This window comes from Tenrec ecaudatus, chromosome X (genome assembly GCF_050624435.1).
Source record: "Tenrec ecaudatus isolate mTenEca1 chromosome X, mTenEca1.hap1, whole genome shotgun sequence".
NCBI classification, from domain to species: Eukaryota; Metazoa; Chordata; class Mammalia; order Afrosoricida; family Tenrecidae; genus Tenrec; species Tenrec ecaudatus.
Window position 1 is genome coordinate 54,521,589 of NC_134548.1, and position 26,967 is coordinate 54,548,555.

At 45.9% G+C, this 26,967-nt stretch overlaps 1 protein-coding gene across 1 annotated transcript; it reads right to left on the bottom strand.

The window, feature by feature from the left end:
* Positions 1-18,184: 18,184 nt before the first annotated feature.
* Positions 18,185-26,453, bottom strand: SLC38A5 (solute carrier family 38 member 5). The gene is given in 15 exon segments (XM_075539218.1): positions 18,185-18,553; positions 19,265-19,368; positions 19,463-19,607; positions 20,283-20,398; positions 20,625-20,725; positions 21,411-21,490; positions 21,707-21,826; positions 21,917-21,975; positions 22,291-22,373; positions 24,375-24,453; positions 24,581-24,673; positions 25,316-25,389; positions 25,502-25,617; positions 26,119-26,191; positions 26,277-26,453. Coding segments are annotated over 15 exon segments (1,494 nt in total). The 5' UTR covers positions 26,426-26,453; the 3' UTR covers positions 18,185-18,451.
* Between the last annotated feature and the right edge of the window lie 514 nt (positions 26,454-26,967).

A 26,967-nucleotide genomic window follows, 5' to 3' on the forward strand; every position in this document is an offset into this window, starting at 1 on the left:
AGTCAATGGCAAGATCAGCAGTTTATGTAAGAAGTTGTTCCTGGTGTGATCCTCTCAGTAGACAAGCTAATCATTAACAGCAGCTTTTCCAAAAGTCTTTAGTAAAAGCTTTTGCTGCAAAGACATTCAGGAGGATTCTTTTTAAATCATTTTCTTGGGGGCTCGTACAACTCTTATCACAATCCATACATACTTCCATTGTGTCAAGCACATTTGAACATTTGCTGCCATCATCATTCTCAAATCATTTGCTTTCTGCTTGAACCCTTGGTATCAGCTCCTCATTTTCCCCCCTCCTTCCTCGCTCCCCCTCCCTCATGAACCCTTGATAATTTATAATTATTATTTTTTTCATGTCTTACATTGTCCGATGTCTCCCTTCACCCACTTTCCGTTGTCCACCCCCCAAGGAGGAGGTTCTATGCAGATCCTTGCAATCAGTTCCTCCTTCCACCCTCCCAGTATCGCCACTCTCACCACTGGTCCTGAGGGGATCATCTGCCCTGGATTCCCTGTGTTTCCAGTTCCTACCTGTACCAGTGTACATCCTCTGCTCTAGCCAGATTTATAAGGTAGAATTGGGGTCATGATAGTGGGGGGAGTGGGGAGAAAGCATTTAGGAACTAGAGGAAATTTGTACGTTTCACCGTTGCTACCCTGCACCCTGACTGGCTCGTCTCCTCCCCACGACCCTTGGTGTTTTGGGGTATTTTTTAGTTTTTTTTTTCCACAGGAGGGTTTTTTTGTTTCATGTCTTAGTCCCAGTGGTGTAGTGGTGGTTATTCATTGGGCTGCAATCCACAGGTCAGCAGTTCGAAACCACAAGCAGCTCCACAGGAGAAAGACGGAGCCTTCCACTCTGGCAAACAGTTACAAGGGGACAAGGAAAGATGCCTGACCAGTCTAACTGATGAGTCACCACATACCAGAAATGAGGAGTCCAAGGCCATGTGCCTGACTCCCCAGGACTTGTCCAAGTGAGGACATAGTTGGAGCCCAGCCACCCAGGGAACACTCCTTGAGTCCTAACCAATCAGAGACAGCTGCTGTTTTTAAAAACAAACGAAGAAACAAGCAAACCCAGCTTAGGGCTCCAGGGCCTCTACTAGACATATAGAAAGGGCCTGCCAGCTCTAGGCTGAGTCTTGCAATTTCCCCCTTTCCACAGGGTAGAGTTGCTGGGGGCCTTTCCCCAGTGTATATTGGCTTGACTGCTAAATAAACGTTTCTGTTGCTGCCATACCATGGCTCCCTACCTTTGGAGAAGCCGGGGGGGGGGGGGGGGGAGGGTTGGGAATCCACTCAGAAAAGAGGTCCTTGTACCCTAGCAGTTAGTCTCACTCACTCACAGTTCTGCTCTGTTCTGTACGGTCGCTAGGAGGCAGTATTGACTCGATGGCAGTGAGTGAGTGAGTTGTAAGGGGGGGACGCCCTTAAACCAAGCTTCCTTAGGCTTCGTGTTTGTCTCTGCTTCATCTATCTGTCTTGCCTGTGGTAAAACTGATCCTCTCTGCCTTACTGTATTTTCTGGGAGATTGCTCAAGCCTAGTGCTCTTCCCTCCCTATCTCGTTGGAACTTCACCTTAGCAGTTCAATGGTCAAGGGTGTGTATGGGGTACTCAAAATGCTTTAGGATTATTTCACAATTTAGGATGAAACCGGGGCGTCAGCTGCCTTTGGTTTTAGGCACTTCTCTTGACCGCAGATTGAGGGCACCACATTAAAAAAGAACCTGGAACTCTCTAAGAGGCCAGTCATGGCAGGCTGTTTAAACTCACCATGCTGATTTCCCATCAGATGCCATCTGGTTTTACACCAAGATTGAAACGTGCGTGTGGTCTCTATCAAGCATATCACAGTGTTGATGAAAGTCAAGGTACAACACCTTGGTCCAAACAATGATGCATACAAGTAAAATATAAGTTTAATTGTGCGTACCACGAGCAAAATGCAAACTTAAAATAGTACTGATGTTACCAGAGGGACTGGAGATTTCAGCCCCCATCTGTCTGGGTTCTTGTCATGCTTACAAAAAAGTATTCAGCCGAGAGGCAGGAAGAAGTTTCAAAAGGAGTGAGTTTATGTAAGGATTACATCAGCTCAGACCATGCAGATGATCTATACAAGTTTTTACATTGTTGATGTCGGCCCTTCGGTGATTGGCTGGTTTTCAGCAGAACTCCCACTACTGGGTGGCATTACAGATGGTGCACTGCACAGCTAAAGTTCACGCTGTGTCCTTGTTTGAGCAGAACCCAAGGGTCCATTCTGTCATTTGTAGGGATTGAGCACAGCCCATGCCCTTTCACCCTTCCACTGTCTCCTTCTCCCAGTGCTGAGAATTCCTTTCCTTTTGAAAGCTATTGATTAAAAAAAAATGTGTCTTTCATGCCCTCTACCTCCCTCTGTGCTGGAAATCTAAATTTTTTTGTTGTTATTTGGGGGGTGGGGGTGGGGGTTGCTGGCAATCTATTGATAAAGAACTGTGAGTTCGCCTCCCTCTGTGATAGGAATTCTTTCCATTATTCCTTCTTTCCCCTAGCTGGCCTAGCATTTTCCCTTGTAAAACTGACCTTGCTCTTGTGCCTATTCCTGACTGTAGCCACCTAACTAAGGCTGGTCTCCGTGAGAGTGTTATAGTGTGTAGTCATGTGGCTTGTTTTGGAATTCTGCATATCCCCTCTTGTGTTTCTCCTGTGCTATTTTTCTCTGTGCAGCAAAAGTGCTGACAACAGCACAACTCCCCCTTGCTGGCCTAGTGAATCATGCCTGGCCCCTCTAGTATTGCCAATGGCACCATGGCCAAAAAAGTTAAGGATCCCTGTTGTACTCCCACCTTCTCCGTAACTTCATCTGCTGTATGCCCCATAGTGATTGATAAATTTCTCACAGAGTTCTCCAATTCAGCTATACCACAACTAGGAATTAAAACTCTCAAAATGGCCCAATCTTAGTATTGGATCAAGGGTTTTTCTCCTGGCTCTCATTTCACAGTATGCAATGAGTTGATATCACTTTTCCAATATTTACTGGTAGTTTTACTACAGATATCCAAAGGTAATCCCAAAGTTCCCATAGTATACTGTGCACACATTCACCAAAAATCTAGACAAGAGATGACCCATGTAAATCTGCTGTTGATGGGAATGTATGTTAGTCTGGGTAGAGTAGAGAAACAAATCCATGGACACACATATGTGTATAAGAAAGAGATTTATATACAAGAGCAATTGAACATTGAGAAAACATCCCAACCCAGTCCATCCCAAGGCTATAAATCTGATATCAGTCCATATGTCTAATACCAATCTATAAAGTCCTCATGAAACACATGCAATGATGCTGAATGCAGGATGATCACAAGCTAGTGGGTAGAATGTCTTTGGGTCCAGTGGCATTGTAAGCATCTCAGCGCTGGCAGGGGTCTCTCTGTGGCTTCTCCGACTTCCAAGGTCTGGTTGCATCCATGTGGCTTGTCTTCTGCAATGTCTCCCAGGGAGTGGCAGAGAGAAGTATATCTCCTGCCTCCAAGAAGGAATTCCCAGATTTCCCAGAATCCTCCGGAGAAGGCCATGCCCACACAGAAGTCTCATTGGCTGTCTCCAGATTGACAGCCTAGACTCTAACCCTACATTCTTAATCCTTAAATTGACACCAGATTAGGTGACTCCCACAGAGTGGGATCATTTAGACTGGTGTCATTAGATCCACCACACAGAAGCGCATATCCATAAAAGGCACATTCAGTTTGTCTAGAGGAAACAGGGTATAGGGTTAGTAGAAATTTCATGTGACAATCAAGTTTCCTTTATGGAATTATCACAAACAGAGATCTTCTATTCTGCAATTCCACACTGCTTTTTTTACAACATTCATTCTTATCGACCTGAGGGGAGGGTGACCAGTTATGAACTCTGTAGTTTCAACTGTAGCTTGTTGTAACCGTCTTCATATCAATCACTTAAACATTAGGGGTAAGTTTGATGCACTATTATTAAATGCTCACTCTTTACAAGGCAAGTGAGGATGTATTTTAAGCAACAGGCCGTTACGTGGACCCAAGTAAGATTGACACCCAGTACTAAAGGTAGTTGGTTTACCAATATGGAGTGCACAATTTCACCTTATTTTCACAGGTAAAAGTTTACTTTAATGTAAAGGAGTAGGAGGAACCAAGTGATCATTTAAAATACACGTTGCTAAAGGGTCAGAATTCTTCCAAACAGAATGCGAATTCTTATGGAAAATCCAACATAGTGTTGGATTGCTAGCACTTCCTACAGATTGTTACAGGCTAACAAAAATAGTATTATTCCAAGCATCTGTTCTAACAGAACAAACAGTAAGAATCAACATTATTTTAGATTACAATCTATCAACAGAAATTAGCAGAAAGATATAACAGCGCATCTGAGGATAATCAAGTTGTTTTTAGAACTGAGTCGCTCGTCAGGAGGATTGTTGGTTGCAGTAGTTATTTTAGGAGGGCATCTGAATTTCACCTTCAGGCCCACCCCCCATCTGACTCAACCACCCAATCAGGGACTCTGGCTTCTTCAACTGAGAAAGATGGAGCCAGGATTGTACACCCTGTAATTTTGCAGCAAATTCATTGATTACTAAAACCAAATAAGGACCCTTCCATCTTGATTCTGAAGAATCCTTCATCTGGTGCTATTTCCAATATACATAATCATCAAGCTATGGAGCACAAAAACTTTCATAATTAGAAGAAGCATAAGCATGTTTATTTCATCTCTCTCCTTAGCACATTGCATGAAACTTTGGCAATACTTAACTAGGCTAAAAGAAATTCACATTGAATCAGGGACTATGCCATTGTATGGAAGAGGCATAATATGCCCAGTAATGCTCTCAAAAGGGTTAATTTATGAGGACCAAAATTAGCAGATGATAGATTAATTAGTAGATAACACCTGAGGTCACATTAGATTTAAAGAGGCTGTAAATTTAGCTAGCTGGATTTTTTTGTTTTGTATTTTTTAAATGGTTTTATTGGCATGTAATTCACAAATCATACAATTCAATAGTTTAATCACATAAGTATCTTGGTTTTTTTAAAAAAATCATTTTATTGGGGGTTCATACAACTCTTATCACAATCCCTACATATATCCATTGTGTCAAGCACATTTGTACATTGGTCGTCCTCATCATTCTGAAAGCATTTGCTTTCAACTAGAGCCCCCTAATATCAGCTCCTCATTTTCCCTTCCCTCCTCCTCCTCCCTCATGAACCCTTGATAATTTATAAAGTATTATTATTTTGTCATATCTTACACTATTCAATCTCTCCCTTTACCCCCTTATCTGTTGTTCAGCCCCCTGTGAAGGGGTTATAGGTAAGTCATTGTGATCAGTTCCCCCTTTCTACCCCGACCTTCCCCTTACCCTCCTGATATGGCTACTCTCAATATTGGTTCGGAGGAGTTTATCTGTCCTCTATTCCCTGTGTTTCCAGCTCTTATCTGTACCCACTTACATGCTCTGGTCTAGCCAGATTTGTAAGGTAGAATTAGAGTCATGATAATGGGGGTGAGGAAGCATGAAAGAAACAGAGGAAAGGTGTATGTTTCATCGGTGCTATACTGCATCCTGACTTGCCTGCCTTCTCCCCGTGACCCTTCAGTAAGGGGATGTCCAATTGCCTACAGATGGGCTTTGGGCCTCCACTCCACACTCCCCCGCCCCAATTCACATTGACATGATATTTTGTCCTGGGTCTTTGATGCCTGATACCTGATCTCGTTGACAGCTCATGATCACATTGGCTGGTGTGCTTCTTCCATGTGGGCTTTGTTGCTGCTCGGATGGATGGCCGCTTATTTATCTTCAAGTTTTTAAGACCCCAGACGCTTTTGATAGCTGGGCACCATCTTTTGATAGCTGGGCACCATCAGCTTTCTTCACCACATTTCCTTATGCACCCATTTGTCTTCAGCGATCATGTCAGGAAGGTGAGCAACTCAGAATGCCGGATTATTAGGACAAAGCATTCTTGTGTTGAGGGAGTACATGAGTAGAGGCCCAATGTCCATCTGCTTCCTTAATACTAAACCTATAAATATATGTACATAAATCTATGTCCTCATTATCATATAAAAATATATTTACATTTACATGCTTGTATTTAGCTCTCTATAAATGCCCTTGACCTCCAGTTCTTCCCTCTATTTACTTTAACTCTCCCCTTGTCCCACTATCATGTTCAGCCTTCATTTGGGTCTCAGTAATTCCTCTCAGTTACATTGTCCTTGATCAAACCCTACCAGACTTCCTACACCCTTCTCGACACCAATTTTGGGTCACTTGTTGTTCCCTTGTCCCTGGGTTTGTTAACACCCTCTTCCTGTCTCCCACCTCCCCATCTCCCATATCCCCCCCACCACCAACTGTCGCCCCGTTGCTTTCTCCTCTGGCTTGTTTATCCCACCTATCTTATCTAGATAGACATGCAGAGATAGGAATATGCACAAACACAAGACTGAGAAAACAAAATAACAATAGAAAATAAAACAATAACTCCAACAACAAAAAGCCAATGACAAACAAAAGCGTATAAATAGCTCAAGGTCTATTTGCTGTCCTTTACAAGTGTTTTCCAGTCAAGTTTGACAGGGTGCCATGCCCTGGCCCCCCAGTCTATTTTTGGTGTTCCCTGGGGACTTCATTGCTCTGCTCCCCTTGCTGTTTTGTTGCATGCCCTTAGTGTTTCACCTCAGTGTGGTGGGGTCAGATTGGGCACAATTCCTGCAGTGTGTCTCCAATTTTGTTCCCAGTAGTGCTATGGGTCAATGAGGGACATCATGTCTCGTGGTGGGGCCGGGCCTATGGTCCTCTCTGTGCATTGACTGCTCTGAGCAGAAATATCATCCTCAGGGCTTGGTGGACCAGGATGTGCTTCACTCTTTTTCCCTCCCCCATCATTTGCTCCTGTGTGCTCTGATCAGACAGGTCCCTCTCTCTGAGCTGTAGCTTCAGTGCTGTCCTCTGAAATGAATTCTTCTAGGGGGATGTAATGTCCACTTAGTTGGTAATGGGGCCAGCCCCTCGGGCCTCTCTATTGGTTCCCAGCTTCATGCCAGTGTGTTGCATTCTCATCTTGAAGCGCTGGGTTGAAGTCTGGTCCCTCTCTCCCTGTCCTGTGGAGATATAAACAACACCCTCCCCTTGGGTGGGTTAGTGCCCTGTTCCCCCGGCTACCTATGCCTTCCCCCACCCCTTTTTTAGTTGGATATCATGTATCCCTGGATTTGGTCTGGCCCCTGCCATATTACCTGGACCTCACCCCAGGAATGCATGTATACTAGCTTCTTCCCTATACCTCTTGGATTTTTTGAGCTTACCTCAGTGGACTCATGTTGTATGTGTCCTTCTGTGCTTGGCTTACTTCGCTTAGCAAAATTTCCTCCAGTTCTTCCCATGTGGTGATGTGCTTCATGTGTTCATCGCTGCATTTTAGGGATGTGGAATACTCCATTGTATGTATGTGCCACAGTTTGTTGGTGGCAATTTAGGTTGTTTCCAATTCTTTGCGATTGTGAACTGTGCTGCGATGAACATTGGAGCACAGATGTCTGGTCGTGGTTTGTTTCTTCATCTTCTGGGTATATTCCCAGGAGGGGGATTGCTGGGTCATATGGTAATTAAATTTCCATGTGTTTTAGATATCATCAAGTCGGTTTCCATAATGTCTGGACATACCTACCGGTCCACCAACAGTGGACGAGAGTTCCTATCTTTATCATTCCATGCATTCTTTCGGCCAGTCCAGGAGATTGCAGGTGATATGGACAGTGTCATATACACAAAATGAGGAAAACATCACAAGCTGCCTCTAGAACTTTGCCAATAAAATGAGATTCTCGATCAATTCAAAGCATGAGGTGCTCTATTTTCCCTAAAAGGGAAAATATTGTCTAGTACTTTGTTATCAGTAAAAGTTGCAGTGGTATTCTGACACAGAAATGTCTCCACCCAATGAGAATATCTGCATATCATCATCAAACATAGTTATAGTTTGGAGCTGGGATAAGAGCCAACTCAACTTGTTGTGTTGAAGTCACCTGGAGGAAAGGACCACTTTCCAATACCTCTGAGGAAGTAGCCAAGTCTCCAAACTCTGCCATAGAATCGGTCTCGACTCATAGGGACTCTGTAGGACAAGGTAGAACTGCCCCTGTGAGGTTTTCCTAAGACTGTAACTCTTTATGGGAGTAGAAAGCTCTGTTTTTTCTCCTGAGGAGTGGCTGGTGGTCTGGAATTGCTGACCTTTGGTTAGCAACCCAAAGGATAGTCACCACACCACTAGGACTAGTCACCCTGTAGTCTCCTCCTTCATATTTGCTGGAGGCTGGACTTGGTGTCAAGAACCATCTTAGAATAGAAGGAAAGAAGGATCCCCCACAAGAGTTTCCTGGAGAGTTCTTGGGACCAGGAGGCCATCTGTCAAATCAAAGCAATCATGCAGGACTCTTTCTTCCTCAGCGAAAGGGGGAGCAGGATTCAAAGCCTTCACAACGTATATATGACCATTTGAGGCAGCCAATAGCAAGTTCAATGTTGGCTTAGAGTAGATCTGAGACTAGCAGCCACTGCATGTGAGACAAACTTTACCCATTCTCTAACACCATGTCAGCGGCCAGTTCTCTCTACTAGCTGACCTGTTGCTGCTACTGTGATCAGGCGTGGAAAATAAACACAAGCCACTGGAACTAAATGATCCAGTATGCCTCGGGCCTCTGATGATCCCCATGCTTCTGAATTAAAACACCACCACATTCCAAGTTTGTTTATTTACATACAAAGAAAATCTGAAAGCATAACTTGGGACCCTCAAAGTGGGTGTAGTTAGAAAGAAAGCATCTAGTGCTGAGGTAGTTAATTGTGATAAACTGGCTGATAAACACATGTGGGGTTAATTGAAGGGCGGAGGGCTCAGTGAGCCACGCCTTTCGAGTTCTCTCTCCGGTCTCTTGCTTTGTGATGGTCACACCAGGATGCAGCTGTCTTAGCAGTTCCCTGCTTCAGCTGGCAAGGCTGACTTCCTGCAAGACATCCCTGAGGAGAAGCCACATGGACCTACCCCGATGCAGCCGTGGGTGCTGGAGCAGCCGTGTGGAGACCCCTGCCAGTAGTGAGATGCTCACATGCTCACTGACTCAGCTTTCCTCCTGCAGTCGGCATCATTGCCTCTGTTTTGTGAGATGGAGACCTTTGTGGATTAGTGTTGGACATATGGGTTAGTGTTGGACTTGTGGGCTTGGGCAGCTCTGGGTAGGGATGTTTTCTTGATGCGCACTTAACCTTTATATAAAACTCTCTCTTATACACACGTTTCTGTGGATTTGTGTCTCAAAAGTGCCCAGACTGACACAGTGCCTCAGTCCTTATTCAGAGAGGGATAAAGGAATCACTTACTTCCCTAATCAAGTAATTATATAAAGCCAGGGTTAAAAAAAATTTTTTTAGAAAGAAAAGAATTACATTTGCAAGAAATCCAGAGACCTAAAATTCCCTATTTTATTTATTTATTTATTATTTTGTGGTAGTCAGAGAAAACACTAATATATCTCCTTTCTTCTTTGGATCTATGAAAATACCTTCGCTTGACATAAGATATCCCAGGTATTTGACAGTGGGTAGGGCAAATTGCAGTGTTTCTTTCTTTTGACCCGTTATGTGTCCCCTGTTGGCCAGACATTATTTTCCATGGCATTGGAATACTCCATGAGGTCATCTATGTCCTGAAATAGCACTGATCCATATTGAAATGGAAATAGGGCTAAATCTGAATGCAACACCTGTGTGAAATAGGTAGACATTTCCGTGTACTTCTAGGGTAAAACTCTCCAACGCAATGGTTTGTTCTTCCAAGTAAAAGCAAACAAAAATTGGCTGTCTTCATGAACTGTGGATGCTGAAAATAGCATTGCAGAGATCTGTAACTGAAAAGTACACCACATCGCTTGGCACTTGGGCCAACAGTCAATGAGCATTAGTGACTACAAGGACTCTAGGAATAAGTATACTCTTAAGAGCCTACAAATCTCCATCCCTGTTATTTTATGTCTTGACAGGCAAAATGGGAGTATTAAAGGAACTGGCACCACCACTACCAGTTACTGAGAGAGGGATATTAAAAGGTCTTGGGCAAAGAAGGAGAAAAAAATGTAGAACAAAACTCAAAATCAGTAAAGAGACCAGACGTACTGGTCAGATAGATTAGTGGAACTCCTGGGACTAAAGATGGCTCTTAGTCACCCTTTAGGTCTGAAAATGAGCTCAACTCGATGGCCCAATTTTCAGGGAAACAATAGACAGGCCTAGAAGAGGAAAAACAACACCAGGGAAGTGCATGCTCCTTGGAATGATCAGCCATTTGCGAGCAAAGGGGGAACATTAACCCAAGGACAAAGTTCCGATTGGAAAGAGGGGGCAATGACAACAAGAACTACTGGGAGGAAGCAGCGGATACGTGATGCTATATTGTGAGGATTGCAATCAATGACATGGGGGAAACAGGCATGAGATGTTGAATGGAAAACTACTCTGCTCTGTAACCCTTAACCCACTGCACAAAAAGTTAAACTTAAAATAGATAAATTAAGGGACTGGCACATGGCACAATCAAACCCTTTTGAAGGAACTCTTGACTAACAGGTTCTGAACCTACGACAGTGACTGGTTTCAAAGGATATTGGACTATTTATAGCAAAGACTTCCAAAATCAAATTCACTGCCACGAAGTTGATTCTGACTCATAGAGGCTTTGTAAGACATAGCAGAACCACCTCCGTGGGTTTTTGAGACTATTTATGGGAGTAGAAAGCCTCATCTTTTTCCCACAGAGCACCTGGTGGGTTTTGAACCACTAGCCTTGTTGTTAGCAGCTCCATGCTTAGCCCACTACACCACCAGGACTTAGGCAAAGGTTTAGAAGTATCTATTTGAACCTGCTAATAAAACTCTTCCCACCTCTTCAGTTGTTTTTGCCCAAATGCAGTAGATACTTGGGCTAACTCTTCTCTCCCCCCCTGAGCCTGTCCTATAGTCTCTATTTCCATCAAAACTTGGACAGGGCATAGAGTATCTTCTAACCTTCCTTTCAATCGCCTCATGTGCATGTGAAAGTTGGTCATTGAATGAGGAAGACCAGAGAAGAATCAATGCATTTGAATTGTGCTGGTGAAGAATCTTAGGAGTAGCGTGGACTGCCAACAGGACAAACAAAACTGTCTTGGAAGAAGTAGGGCCAGACTGCTCCTTAGAAGCAAGAATAGCCAAACTTCATCTTATGTACTTGGACATGTCCAATAATTACTGGATATGACCAGTCCCTATGGAAGAACATCATGCTTGGTAAAGTAAAGGGGCAGCAAAAAAGTGGAAGGGCTTCAAGGGGTTGCATCAGCGGGCTCACGCATAAGAACGGTGGTGAGGAGGGCGCGGGAGCAGGCACTGTTTCCTTCTGCTGTGCATAAAGTCGTTGTGGGTCGGAACTGACGTGACGGCATCTAACAACAACAAAAACCCTTCCTTCAGCAAAAGAGTCATCTGGAGTACACGAGTCCCCTAGAACTCCCCTGCTGCCGGTAAGCCGCATGTGGCCGTGCCACTTATGATAATAAGTCTCTTCAACAGATTAACAGGCGTGCCATTGCGAAGAAGAATGGGTTGTAAATCATCAATAGGTCCTGAAGATATTGGCACTGGCTCTGCAGCAGGCAAAATGGGTTCCTCATCTGAAGCTCCAGTGCTTTTTAAGGTTTTGGTGCTCTGAGGAAGAGGTTTTTGTGAAGACATGAGATTTCACGTCAACATGGCGGCGCCTGCGTCAATCAAGGGGCGCTTTCTGTCCTTGGTGAAAACCCCTGAATCCTCTGAGCATGGGACTGAAAGGACATGCTTCTGTTTGTTCTGAAGTTCGAAACAGTCCCATTTGATACATCCAGACCCGTTATGGTAGTTATAAACTGTTGTAGCTGTAAACTGTCTTACAGGAACTCTGATGGTGTAGTGGTTATGCGTTGGGCTGCTAACCACAAAGTCAACAGTTTGAAACTACCTAGCCCCTTCAAGGGAGAAAGGCTTTCTACTCCCACGTAGAGGGACACTTGCAAACTCACAGGGCCAGTTCTAGCCAGTCCTATAGGGTTGCTATGTGTTGGCAGGGAGTTTGGTTTGGGTTTGGCAGTTTCTTAAGGCTTAACTTGCTTCTCCCTATTCCTTTCTTTCTCAGCCAGAGCTAATTTATAGACTACCATAACCAGTTGAACGATTTACATGTCTTTTCACTAATGCTGCTAGCTCAGGCGACAGGCCCTCCCAAAGCATAGAATTAAACCGAGGTCAATGCTCCTTTGCAACTGCTCTTAAAGCCCAAATGTTCATCAAATAGCATGGAGAGGCCCAGGCGCATTCTCCTTTTCCTGTCTACATGCCAAATTAACCGTTTTTTGTTTTGTTTTGTTTTGTTTTTGGAAACACCACAATCATTCTTTCACTAAAATTTGAACCTCGTTTCTTAAATCCTTTCCTGTAATTCTGGTCTTTGAGATTAGACTTGCCTCTAGGTCTCTCCACTTGACCTCAGCCATCCATCTAGCTGCTTCTCCTGAATTCAATAGCATGTGCAACAATTTATACAAATTGGAAGGAAATGACTCATGGGTGTGAGTAAGATGGCAACTTCATGCCCCCAAATTCTGTGGATTTTCATGAATAATAGGAATGTCTTTTACAAGAGCATTCAGCTCAGATTAAGACCAAGAATTTGCTGTTACTTGTACTCAGTCAATTTAAGCTGTCTACTAAGGGCATTAAAGGGGACTGAAGTTCAGTCTCACACAAACTACTGGAATGCAAAGGCAGTAGAGAATTTGAGCTAAATCAGATTATAAACAAAATCCACTTCAGAAATAGTACTGAGAGTAATGATTTCCTGAGGGTATGGGAAGAAAGGGGGAGGACGCAGATAAGGAGGAACCAATAGCAAGGATGACTGTATAACCCCACTCGAGAGGAACGAATAACAGAATTATAGGTGAACAGATAGATAGAATGGTGTAAGATACAGTAATATATATAAGGGTTCCTAGGGGATAGGGTATACATATAAAGGGGAGATGCTATCAAAGAGTTCAAGAAGAAAATGTTTTGAAAATGATGTTGACAAAAAAAGAAAGAAAATGATGTTGACAGCAATTGTACAATTATACTTGATCTAATTGAATTACGGATTGTTGTAATACCTGTAAGAGCTCCCAATAAAGCGATTTAAAAAAAAGAAGTTGGTTTTTCTTTTCTTTTTAATTTTCTTCCTCTAAACCCTTTTAATCCACTTTAATATGCATAAGAATATAACAATGCTGTCTGACCTTTTCATAACTTTAATATTTATTTAGACTGTTCTGTATATTTTCTTGAATGCTCATTTACTGTTTTCTTGAGAATTCAAAATGACAATTGAAAAACACACCCTCCCAAGGAGAAGATACTGTTAATATCTCCACAGGAGAAGGAGAGAGGGACCAGACTTCAAGCCAGTGTGCCCAGACATGAATGCAACATACCTGACAGGAAGCAGTGAACCAATAGAGAGGTATGCAGGGGTGACCCCAATCCCAACTATGTGGACACACACACGCACGCACGCACACACACACACCCTGCCCAGAAAAAAATGCACTTCAGAGGAATTCACTGAAGTTATAGCTCACGGAAAGGGACATGTCTGATCAGAGCACACGGGAGTAAATGAAGGGGGAGGAAGAGAGAGTAGAGCACATCCTGGCCCATTAAGCCCCGAGGATATTTCTGGTCAGAGCAGCCAGTGCACAGAGAAGACCATAGGCCCGGCCCCACCACAAGACACAATGTCCCTTACTGATCCATAGTGTTATAGGAGCCAGCATTGGAGACACCGTGTGGGAATTGTACCCAATCTGACACCACCACACCAGGGCAAAACACTAAGGGCGTGTAATAGAGCAGCAAGGGAAGCAAAGCAATGAAGTCCCTGAGGAATACCAAAAATAGACTTTGGGGCCAGAGCGTGGCACCCCATCAGACTCGACCAGAAAATACTCATAAAGATCAACAAGCAGACCTGGAACTATTTATAGGATTTTCTATTTTTTCCTGTTGGTTTTTCTTGTTGTTTTTTCTTTTGTTGTTCTGTTTTGATCTGCCTTGTTTTTTGTGCTTATTATTGTCTCTGGATGTTTATCTAGATAAGATAGGCTGGATAAGCAATCTGGAGAAGAAACAATGGGATCGACAGTTGGGGGATGGGGGGGTGATATGGGAAGAGGAAGAGGGTAGGGGGGTGTCAACAAACCCAAGGACAAGGGAACAGCAAGTGATCTAAAATCAATGGTGAAGAGGGTATAGGATGCCTGGGAGAGCTTGATCAAGGGCAATGTAGCCAAAAGGAATTCCCAAAACCTGAATGAAGGCCCAACATGATAGTGGGACAAAAGGAAAGTTAAAGGAAATAGAGGAAAGAACTAGGAGGCAAAGGACATTTATAGAAGTCTAAATACAGGCTTAAGTGGAAAGCAAATGCTTTGAAAATAATGAGGGCAAAGAATGTACAGATGTGCTTTATACAATTGATGTATGTATGGATTGTGATAAGAGTTGTATGAGCCCCTAATAAAATGTTTATAAATAAATAAATAAACACAGGCATGTACATGTGTAACTACTTTTACATGTAATGATAGGGAAATAGATCTATGTATACATATTTATTTGTGAAGTATTCAGGCATCAGATGGACATTGGGCCTCCATTCAAGTACTCCCTCAACAAAAGAACATTTGTTCTAATAACCTGGCATTCTGATGCTCACCTTCCCTACACGATCGCTAAAGACAAATGGGTGCCTAAGCAAATGTGGTAAAGAAAGCTGATGGTGCCTGGCTATCAAAAGATATGTATCTGGGGTCTTAAAGGCTTGAAGATAAGCAAGTGTCCATCTAGCTGAGAAGCAACAAAGTCCACATGGAAGAAGCACACCAACCTGTGTGATCATGAGGTGGTGATGGGATCAGGTATCAGGCATCAAAGACCCAGAACAAAAAATCATACCAATGTGAATGAGGGGGAAGGCAGAGTGGAGACCCAAAGCTCATCTGTAGACAATTGGACATCCCCTTTCAGAGGGGTCACAAGGGAGAGACGAGCCAGTCAGGGTGCAGTATAGCACCGATGAAACATACAACTTTACTTCTTTAATGCTCCCCCCGCCCCGCCACTATCATGACCCCAAATCTATCTTACAAATCCAGCTAGACCAGAGCATATACACTGGTACAGATAAGACCTTGAAACACAGGGAATCCAAGACAGATAAATTCCTCAGAACCAATAATGAGAGTAGCAATACCAGGAGGGGAGGGGGGAGGTGCGGGGGAGAAAGGGAGAACTGATCACAATGATCTACATATAACCCCCTCCCAGGGGGACAGACAAAATAAAAATTGTGAAGGGAGACAGCAGTCAGGTGTAAGACATGAAAAAAATTATAAATTATCAAGGGTTCATGAGTGAGGGAGGGAGGGAGGGAGGGTGGGAGAGGGTGGAAATGAGCTGATACCAAGGGCTCAAGTGGAAAGAAAATGGTCTGAAAATGATGATAGCAACATATGTACACATGTGCTTGACACAATCGATGGCTTTTAAAACATGCCCCATTGATTTTGACTTCTCCTGTCTTTTCATTTCTAATTTGTGTGTTCAAAAGACCGATCTAGCCATTCACAACTCCCCCATCTAGGCCACTGGAGGTACTTTTTCTTCAGTCAATTTATGCAATTTCTCCGAATAAAGTACTGAATCAGATCCAAAATGGTTTGCCATATGTGCAGTAGGGGTTCCAAGTGGCACACTGTTTGACTTTTGTGTTGCCTGTTTCTCTCTTTTAATTAAGAGAGGAAGTTTCGAAACAGAGCGCTACTTTTCAGATTTTCACTGGGTCACCATAGAAAAGCTAGTGGGGGCTTCAGTGGGGTTTAGATGGTGTTTTGCTTGCCTGACATGGGGTCTTTTTTCCCCAATCATTTTGCTGGGGGCTCAGACATGAGGTCGTTAATGCTCATAGTCACCTAATGAGCTCAAAACCACCCTAATGGTTTTCACTAGCTAATCCATGCTTGAAACTCGTGGCTCATAATAACCCATAGCTCTTTAAAAAGTTTTAGAATTAGAAAATAGAAAATGTCTTTCTCCCAAGGAGCCACTGTTGGTTTCAAGCTGCTGGCTTTATGGTTAACAGCCCAGCGCATAAGGAAGGTAAAGAGAAATAACAGAGAAATCCTCTGTCTCTTGATATATATAATGTCTACATACACATACGAGTATGTATCTAGTTCCACTCTCTTTCTAACACCTGTTCAGCCTACTTCCACTCATTGATCACCATAGATTACTATATAGCAAGTTTGTGTATGTAACAGTATTTACTTCTGCTGCTTTTAACTCTTGCTCTTCTCCCGGTGTCTTCCAAACTCCATTATTGACTTATCAGCAGTACTGGTGGCACAGAAGGGTAAACATTGGGTTGCTAACCCCAAAGTCCCTGGCTCCAAGCCGCCGGATGCCTCGAGGGAGAAAGAGAAGCTATGTGCTCCCGTCAAGATTTATAGCCTAGGAAACCCTCTATAGGGCCGCTATGAGTCAGGAATGACTCAACAGCAGGGGGCTGGTTTGGGTATTTATCGATGCTGCCAATATAGCCACAAACGTGGTGGAGCATACAGGGGTCAAAGCTATGAAACCTTCTTAGATGTAAACACCTTGAAGGTATGAGTCCCTGATCCTGGTAGCTCAGCACCATGGTCTTGGGGAACACCAAGCTTCATTGGCCAGTCCAAATGGCAACATCCTACTTCGGTGAGTAGTGACCGGGGTCTTAAAAGCTCATGAGCAGCCATCTAAGGTTCAGCTATTGGTCTCTCCCTGTTCAGAGCAAAGAGTGAAGAAAATTGAAGACACGTGGAAACAATCAGTCCAATGGGCTAGCAAACCTTAGCCCCCATCACCCCGAGACCAAAAGAACTAGAGGGTGCCTGGTTCCCACTACCAAATGCTCCGAAAGGGATCAGAGTAGAAATTCCTGGATGGAGTGGGAGAAAAATGGGGAACAAAACTTAAAGTATTAAAAGAAAAATCACCGTGGCTAGTTGGATGGAATGATGGGAGCTGAGACGACGGCCCTTCGTCACCCTTCTGGTCTGGAAATGAACTCTTCCCTGTGGCTCCCTTTCCCACCAAGCAATAGACAGGTCTGTAAGGGAAGCAACACTAGGGAAGTAGGAACTCCTTAGAAGAATCAACCATTTGAGACCAGATAGGCAGCACTGAACCAAGGACAAGGTACAGAGCATTAAGAAAGGGGGAGGCAGGTTCTAGTACCCCATGTTTGTTTTCTCTATTTTCTTGTGACTGCTTTCATTTCCTCTTTCTCCCCCCTTTGGCCCTATCCATGTCTCTTCCAACTATGCACAGATTGAATTTCACTTACAAACTCCTAAATATGATTTGTGGAGAATGTACAGTTTAAACACATCAATCAATATTTTTACCTTCATAAAAAAAAGGAGGAATGGACACAGGAAATGTAGGGAGGAAGTGGGCTAACTGATGCTACATTGTGGGGATTGTAGTCTATGACATAAAATAAAATGGGTTAAGAGAGAAACTGATTTGATCTCTCAACCTTTACCCGATTAACGAAATAAAACTAAAATGAGTAAAAATATGAAAGCCAACCATGAAAAAATATATATATGAAAGCTATTCTGGGCTCTCCAAACCAAGGAACAGACTGGCTTTGGTCCAGAGACCATCATTTGCAGACTCTGTGCTAGAACATCAACTCCAGGTGATTATTGTCTTCTTGGGCCACAGCTGACCCCCAGCACCTAGAACAGTGCTTGACACCCAATACATGTTTCTTGAGTGAACAAGTGAGTAGAACAATGAGTAGCAAGTTGCTGAATGAATAAATGAGTGAGTGGACACATGAAGTAAGCATAGTCTTACTCTCAGGGCCTGAGTTTACCCCTGCTTGGACTTATGAGGGTTCCCCTAAGTCTTAAAAGGAGATCAACAGTCTGAGACCAGAGTTAGAATTTTATCATTTTTATTTTTCCATTTTAGCTTAAAGGTGACTATGACAAACAGCTGCTGCCAGAAGAGGCACATAGTCTGGGCTAGCTAGCAAGGGAGTTCCAGGGACCAGGCCTCTCCTCCAGTGGAGTTTGAATTAAGGGCATGCTCCCCAGATGGGATGGAAATGGGCCACTTTGAAGCTTTTGTGGCCCATCACTTCCAACAGCCACTCCCAAACACCAGGCAGGAAGAAGCTGGGAAAGCATTCCATTAGGCAGGGCAGGGCAGAGCGAGGCAAGGCAGGGCATGGTCAGTGTCCAGACACATGGCTCTGACCTGTGGCCCAGTTAGCAAACATAAATCCCAGATTGATCAGCATGAAGAGGACTCCCACAACACCAAAACAAAGGGCCTGCAGGGGAGGAGGAGAAAAGATGGAACTGGTCGTGACATCCTCACCTGAGCTCCTCCTGAATGCTCCTCAAACCCTCCGTCCCTTTGACAGAGTGTTCCATCTGTTTTGAACCCACCTTAATGCAGCCTCTTCTTCCTCAAAGCCAGCCCCTTTCTGAGAATTCTCCTTCCATCTTTCTAGAACCCTCCAGGGAGTGTTCTCATCCTCACCTTTGAAAGTGCTCCCAACCCCAAACAGTCATTCCATCCACCTAAAGCAGCGGTTCTCAACCTGTGGGTCAAGACCCCTTTGGGGGTCAAATGGCCCTTTCACAGGGGTCACCCGATTCATACAGTAGCAAAATGACAGGTGTGAAGTAGCAATGAAAATAATGTTATGGTTGGGGGGTCCCCACCACATGAGGAACTGCATGAAAGGGTCGCAGCATTGGGAAGGTTGAGAACCACTGCCCTAGAGAATGTGCCTTCTCTGCACAATCCTGAGTACTTTGGTTTGAGTCAGTCCCTTTGGGAGGGTTCCCTCTGTCTTCCAGGGACCCTGGTGCTCCCTGTAAGTGCTCGACTCCCTCCGAAGATCATCTACAGTCTTCTAGACCATCTGCCCTTCCCTGAGGACTCCCTTTTCCCCAACCCTCTCCTGAGAATGTCCCCTGTCTCTAATAACCCTGGAGAAGGCTCCCTTTCCTCAGCTTTCTCCTAGAATGATTACCTGGATCTTAGGCCAGGAGCAGAGGCGCTCCACCTCTGAGGGTACGATACGGAGGTAGAAGATGCTGGGAAGGATGAAGATGAGGCTAGGGGCTGAAGTGGACCCTAGAGGACAAGAAGGACAAGAGTCCACCCAGATCTGGGGTACAATTCAGGCCCCATTCTAGGAGAGATCTGGGATAAGGGTGGGGGTACTGACCAATAACCCCAAAGATAACCCGGATGGTTGGCACACAAATGACAAGGACGTTGACCAAGATAAGCAGGATCACAGCGATGGCCACATGCCGTATCCAGCTGAAAGCCTTGCTTGGAAAGAGCAGCTGCTGCAAGGCCTGGCGGATCTGTAGCAAGAGTGGGAGTGAAAATGGCAGGGATTAGGCACCAAGTGTCTCCTCCTCATCCATGATCATCCATCTGCAACACGGCCCTTGGTCTAAGATCTCTGCTTCCCCTCCATCTGACTATCTGCGCCTCCACCCTGTGCAACCATCAGTGCATACCCCAACCCTGAATGAGGTCTCTGCCTCCCCTCTCGGATCATCCATGTCCCTTCCTCCGTTGTGATTCTCCATCTGTGCCTCTGAGATCCTGGCCTCATCCTCCACCCAACTGCCCCTACCTCCCTGTGTCTGGCCATCACCTGTCCATCCACCTACCTCTACTCTTCGTCTGACTGTCCTCCCTCCCCTTATGAGATCCTTGGCCCTCATACAGCTCACTAATTCTGTCTTTGCCCATTTTCCGTCCATCCATTTGCCCCATTCTGACCAACCATCTAACTATGCCTCCCCCTTCTGTCTAGACATTCATTTGTACTTCCTCCTCCCAAGTGACCTGCCACCTATGTTCCTTCTTCTATTTTTCCCCTCCCTGTCCATCTGACAAGTCTACTTCTCCTATCTATCCGTCCCTTCCTCCTTCATTGATTCACTCCTACCTCCGCCTTTGATCCAAATGTCTACGTTTACACCACCCCCAACCCATCTACTCCAAGTGTCACTTTTGCCACCACCCACAGGGAACAGCACGACTGGCACAGTCAGAGTCACTGCAAGCAGCACGGCCAGGCGCACACAGAGGATGAGCAGGTCCTTTGGGCTGTATCTGTGCAGCATCTCTGTCTCGACGCTGTCTAAACACTGGGACATAAGACACAGGTAGGGCGGGTGTACCACGAGTAGTACCCCAGAAACACATACAGCCACAAAACGGTTGACAAAAAATACATATGCATGATACATACCATGCCTTTGGAAATGGAGGGATCACCAGGCATAACGGGAAAAAATCTCAGGAGCCTGTGCTCCACTTCTCTGCCTAGCCCAGCCTAACCCAAACCTGACCCTAGTCCCACTCACTGTAGAAGGTGAGGTATCCAAAGGTTGCGGTGAGCCCATACATACAGAACATGGCTCCAATTGACACGTTGGCCACAGCCTGCATCCGGCGCTGGGAAGGCCTAAGGTGTAGGTAATGGAACTGTCATATACTGACCCACGAACTTTGCCCAAGCCCTTCAGGCTGCCTCTACCTCTCAGAGTTCCTCTTCCCACAGCTGCTGTTCAGCTGATACGCAATGAGATGCCCCTCCCTGCCTCTCCGGTGACTAGCCAAGCCTCCTCTCTGTTCATCGGCACCTCAATCCAGATGACCACCCTTATCAACCTCTGCTTTCCTCCTGCCAGTGACAGGCCCACATCCCAACTGCCCACACCTGCCTCCCCTGCCACCTAGTCATCTCTGCTCTCCCACTCTGTCCATCTAGATCTGTCTGAATATTAAAACAGTAGAATACTGTCTTACTAAGTAAACAGGAACCCTGGTGGCATAGTGGTGACATGTTGGGCTGCTGGGTGCAAGGCCAGCAGTTCAAAAACCACCTTTCCCCTGGAGAAGTATAAAGTGTTCTACTCCCATAAAGTGGTACTGTCTTGGAAAACCCATAAGACCACTTCTATCCTATCCCATACAGTTACTTTGAGTCAGAATCAACACTATGGCTGGGAGAATCAAGAAGCAGTCACTTTCCTGTGTCCTTCAGAGGCCCCCTGGCCACCTGAAATCCCTCCCTTTACACAACCAAAACTTGTGGTTGTGATCCTGCCTCTGGCCCATTATGCACGCCCATGCTCTTTCCCACTCACCGACAGAGTTCCGTGTAGATAGGCAGCACCTCGGGGTGGCAGACGAAGGCAAAAGCCATGATGGGCACTGTGTAGGACATCTAGAGGAAAAGCCCAAGTACGTGGGGTTGGAGCCCACAGGGGTCAATGCCTTCCTCTCTACCCCCCACCCCCGCCCAGCCTTGCCATTGCCCTCCTTATCAGATGCATGGCAACTCCAGATGTCTAATACCAGCTCCACGAGAAACACGGGGCCCCATGTGGCAGGACTGGAAAGCCTAAGTGTGATGCCAACTCCTACACATCTGCACACTCACCTGTGAGTCAATTGTGAACATCTGGGCCTCACAGCTTTTATTAAAGCCCTGAGTGAGATAGTCCACTGCTGTCTCATTGTGGCCCAACACACAGCCAAGCTCAAACTTCTTATAGATGACCTAAGAGGGTTTAGTGGGGGAGCAAGGTATGGAGTAGACTGTGTCTCATACTCTCTCCCAATTTGCTCATGCCCTCTCTTTCAGACTCACTGAAATGAGGAAAAACAGCATGCAGATCAGGGAGAGACCACTGGAATATCCCAGGTAGCCTACAAAAAGAAATACATGGTGCTTCAGAAATCAAAAACCCAGCCTCTGTACACAGAGCTTCAGAAATCAAATTCCAGCCCCTACTCTGACATTCAAAGCCTCCCACCCCAATTTCATGAGAATGTATATGAAGCTTTAATGCTGCACCTATGCACAAGCTTTTGCTTCTTCCTGGAGTGGCCTCCCCTCCATAGCCAACTCCTACTCGCTTGTTAAAATAAGCTCTCGACAGCCCTTGATCGTGGGACCTTTCTCAGTCTGGGTTCCCCCTCTCTAACCCTTCTTTCCCAGAACCAATCCGGAAAACCTCTTACCTAAGTGTCTCATGAGACACAGGGGAAGGATGATGACCACACTGACGATGATGATGAAGAGGTTTCCCTTGCAGTATCAGTCCCTAGGAAGAGGGGCAGACATCATGACTAACTCCCAGCCAGATCCCTGAATGATGTGGCTCAGAGAAACACTCGCATAGCAGTTGGACCGGCAGATTTCTGCCTGCCGCGGTGATCACTGAACTAACACCTAAGTTGTGAGACATCATCAGGGTGTTTACAGTGAGAACTTGTACAATTGAACTGACAGAAATAATAGGCAGGCTGTCATCCAGTTATAATCACTGTGGCACAGCTGAAAACATATGCACAACCTGACAAAACTGTACCAGACTGATAAAGACGTGTGATCAGATGGTCGGGCACTCAGAGGCGGCCTCCAGGTGGCAGATGAAGACAGAAGGAAAAGAACAATCCCGGCATGTCTGACAAGGAGAACAATAGACTGATGATCCGAAAGGCAACAATACACAGTCTGCCAAAAAGTCAGGAACATGGGTGGTTGTTTGGATAACACAAGGTTTGTTGAACACCTAGAAGAAGCTGGGCATCTATGACCACAGAGCCACAGCCTAAGAAAAACATGAAATAGCAAGAGAATTAGCCAACTGGCTATACCATGGGAACCAAACTCAAAGAAAGAGCGATATCTGTACAGATAATTAGGAGATGCCCAATCAAAACAGCCAATGCAGAATCAGCAAGAAAATTACTTATTCATTGGAAAGAATTATATTGAGCACCTACCATGTTCCAGACACTCACATATTCTCTAGTTCACACACACAGTTATACAGAAGTAAATCAACAAAGCACCATTAGCCATCGACACAGTAGGAGCTAATCATAATCTGTAGACAAACTAGTCCCATAGACTCTCAGCTACTTGATGGTCTCAGAATCGCACCAGACATGTACATGCACATGAAGCGTAGTCCACGGAACTTACAAGGGTGGAGTCAACCACCATAAACACAAATCTATACAACATACATGCAATCAACATACATGCAATCTATGCAACATACATGCAATCATACACAAATCTATGCAACATACATGCAAACATATAGTTGGATCAAAAGTACCACAGTAGACTGTGTGTGCACAAACATGAACACATATCTGAAGTCAGTCATCATATACACATAACCAGACAGATTCGGCCCACAGGATGGATCCAGAATCAAATACAGAGTCAGCTAGATACATAGAGCAACAAACATATATGATTGGAATATAATACCAAGGACACATACCGTTTTCATCAGGCATCACAGACACACAAACAGGATTAGCCAAAGCAGCAATCATCAAATCAAGCACAGAGATGGAGCCTACTCGGCACAGTGGGCAAGTCATGCTCACAGAGTTGGCCCCATAGCATACCGCATACATATGCAAGGGGGCTTCAAAAAGTTCATGGGAATCTCTTATCTCATTATCTTTTAATCTACAACCTTTCTGATGCCCCCTAATATACACACACACACCACTGAAGTAACCAACCATAGATGTACAATCAGACACATTCAGCCAGTTTAATGAACCCAGATTCAAAGCCTCAGAGCCAGCTAGACATGAGAAATCATAGGAATCTAGTGCCAAGCATATATCACTAGAATCACAAACTCCAGAACACCATGGTTGTTAGTCACCACACAGCCAGCCAGTACAACTGTCACCGAATCACCCTCACAGATTTACGCCTACGTAATATACAGTCACTCATATATGGTCAGTATCAGAGTAGACTACACACACATGATCAGCCTTCATAGAGAATCAGCCAGAACAACAGTCAACAAAATCAGCCAGAACAACAAAATTCAACACCTGGGGCCTACTGAACTCATGCAGTCAACGTAACAATTCCACATGCTTTTGCCCTCATGGTACCCAGGAATCTCAGTCTGCCAGGTTGGCCTGCCCAATGATCTCAAAATAGAACGCCTGGGAATCAGCTGGACAAACAGAGCTGAAGATAACAGCTGGGGCTCACCAGCAGAGTCAATAATCTGGGAGGGCACTGTGAGCTTAGCCAAGTGGTGTTGCTCACTCACCTCTCAGGTTTTATGTCCAGGAAGGTGCTGACAACCAGGGGGAGTTCAGATTTGATGATGAACAGGTAACTGGACATGGCTAGTACAGGTAGAGGGAGATATAAGCAAGATTTCCTTCATCACCCTGTTTTTAACCAGCCCAGAGAAGCCCACCTCATCCCACCCTCTTCCTCCAAGCTGACTCCCCACCTTCCCAGAGTCCTCACCTCCAATATTGTGTAGACAGATGACAGCAGCCACCACAGCCTTCCCCACAGCCCCGAACGCCCTATGTCCCAGCTGCTCATAGGCTCGGATGCCTGTGGGGAGGAGCAAGAGCTGTGGGTCCAGGAGGCCAAGTCATGGATAAGGAATGAGGGGGTCAGAGACTAGGGGAGCTGGAGAGTTGAAGTAGACTGATTGAATCAAACCGATAAGGATTAGATTAGGGCTGGTTTCAGAGTACAGTCCAGGTGGACCTGATTCTGGGGACTGACATGGGGAAGCTTCGGGGCCAGTGAAAGGTGTGAAGTCTGGTATCTGGGGCAGTGGGACCCTGGAAACTGAAGCCTGGGGCTGAAAAGTAGGGGTATGGGAATAATGGGCTTCCAGAATAAAGAATGTCTGGAACTACAAAGTAGGAGTATGAAGTGGGGAGTAGTAGTCTGGGTTGGGAAGGCTCGGATGGGGAGTGAGGATACAGGAATCAGGATAAGCTCTGGGAGCCAAGGTGCGGTTTGGGGTCTAGAGTCGAGGGGGTTGAATCTGGACTCTCAGCTCTGGGGTTCCAGATCCAGAATCTGAGATAAAAAGTCTGCTCCCAGATATAAGTCTGGGGTTTGAGTGAGATTTGGGGTTCCAGGGCTTGCCTATGGGGTTAGGGGAATGAATCTGGAGTCTAGGCTCTCAGGTCTGGGTTGAAGTCTGGATCTAGTATCTGCAGTCCAGGCTCTGGGTCTCACCTACAACATCAGCACAGGTCAGCAGCAGATGGATGGAGTATGAAGAAAGAAATGCGATGCATAGCAGCAGGGCCCTGTGTTGGTAGAGCAGCTCAGACTTGACCCTCAGGCCACCTGCCCACTCCACAACACACCCCAGTCTATTCCGACACCCCCCTCCCAGCCCCCGGCAGCCTATGAACTCACAAGAAGAAGAGGACTCATGTGTGGGCCATGGCATAGGCCAGCCCCAGGATGCCACTGCCCATGATGGCATTGCTGAGGTTGAACACTGACATTCCAAATGATGTCTTCCCCTCTGACTGCAGGCACAATTGGGGAGGGGGAAACTAGGTAAGGTGACCAATGAATGGGGTCCGGGAAAGAGGCTGGGGGAAGGGAGCAGTCCCTTCCCAGGAGGGAGAAGCTGGAGAGGGGGAAGAACTGAAGCTAGGAAGAAGCTGGGAGATGGAGCACTGGGAACAGAGCAAGAGGAAAGGGAACAGCTGGAAAGGGAGAGAATGGAATGGCTGCCCAAGGCCAAACAGCTGGAAAGCAGAGTTGCTGGGGATGAAGACTGCTAGGGGAGCGAGAAACAAACCAGAGAAGGGACATCTGAGAAGGGAGGCCAGAGGATGGGGGATTGGGCAGGGAGAGGGGAGCTGGGCAGGAGAGAGCGGGAGGGGCAGGAGCTAGAAAGAGGGAGGATCCAGGGGGGTGATTGAGTGGGGAGAAGGCACAGCTAGTGAGGTGAGGAGTTGCTGGGGAAGAGGACAGAACCTGGGGAGGGTACAGCTGGGGCACATTGTCCAAGGATCACTCACATCCATGAAGTGGGCCGGCTTCCTTGAAGAGGCAGGAGTTCCCCCGTGGGGCAGGAAGCCCTCCTGTTCTTGCCTGTAGTTCAACAGGTCAGGGAATAGGAGTTGATTCAAAAGGAACCATGCCTCCTACTCCTACCTCCTTGGACTCCCTGACTCACCCCACAGCACCCCCAGGACGGGCTCCGTTCATCTTGATATCCTGCAGTTCCATCCTGTGAGTGGCAAAACTGGGTGGGGAGATGAGAGGCGGTGTGGGGGTGGGGGAGGGGCGGCGGTACAAAGTGAGGAGAGTCAGTAAAAGCAGCATGAGAGGGGGCACCCGTTACTCAGACAGCCAGCGAGGGAGAAAGGGGGGGGCAGAGAAAGAGAGAGTGAAAAGGAGACCAACTCCACACTAGATGCATTGGCCATGTGGAGCCTCTTCTTCCAACCCCAAGGCTCACTGCCCCCACTTTTGCCTCTTTCTTCCTGGTTCCCCACGCCCCTCCCCTCCCCCCTCACCACATGGCCACATTGCTCACTCCTAGGGTGGCACTTGTTGGTGGGGCTGCCCCATCTCCTTTAGGCCCCCAGACCCCATCCCCCCACCCCCGCTCTCCGCCTGGGTCTCACCTGGTAGCTGAGCTGATGCAATCCGGAGAAGAGGCTGTGGGAGAAGAGCAGGACATGAGTGTTCAGAGCCTGCAGCCCGGGCTGCCCGATGCCTCACTGCCAAAACACTGGATATCCTAACTAGAGGTCCAAAGATAATTCCCCAACTTGAAGACTCCTTCCAGAGGTAGAAGCAACCCAGAGACCCTATTTCATCTCCCTCCTTGGGGCAAGAGGTAATTTTTAGGAGCCAAATCA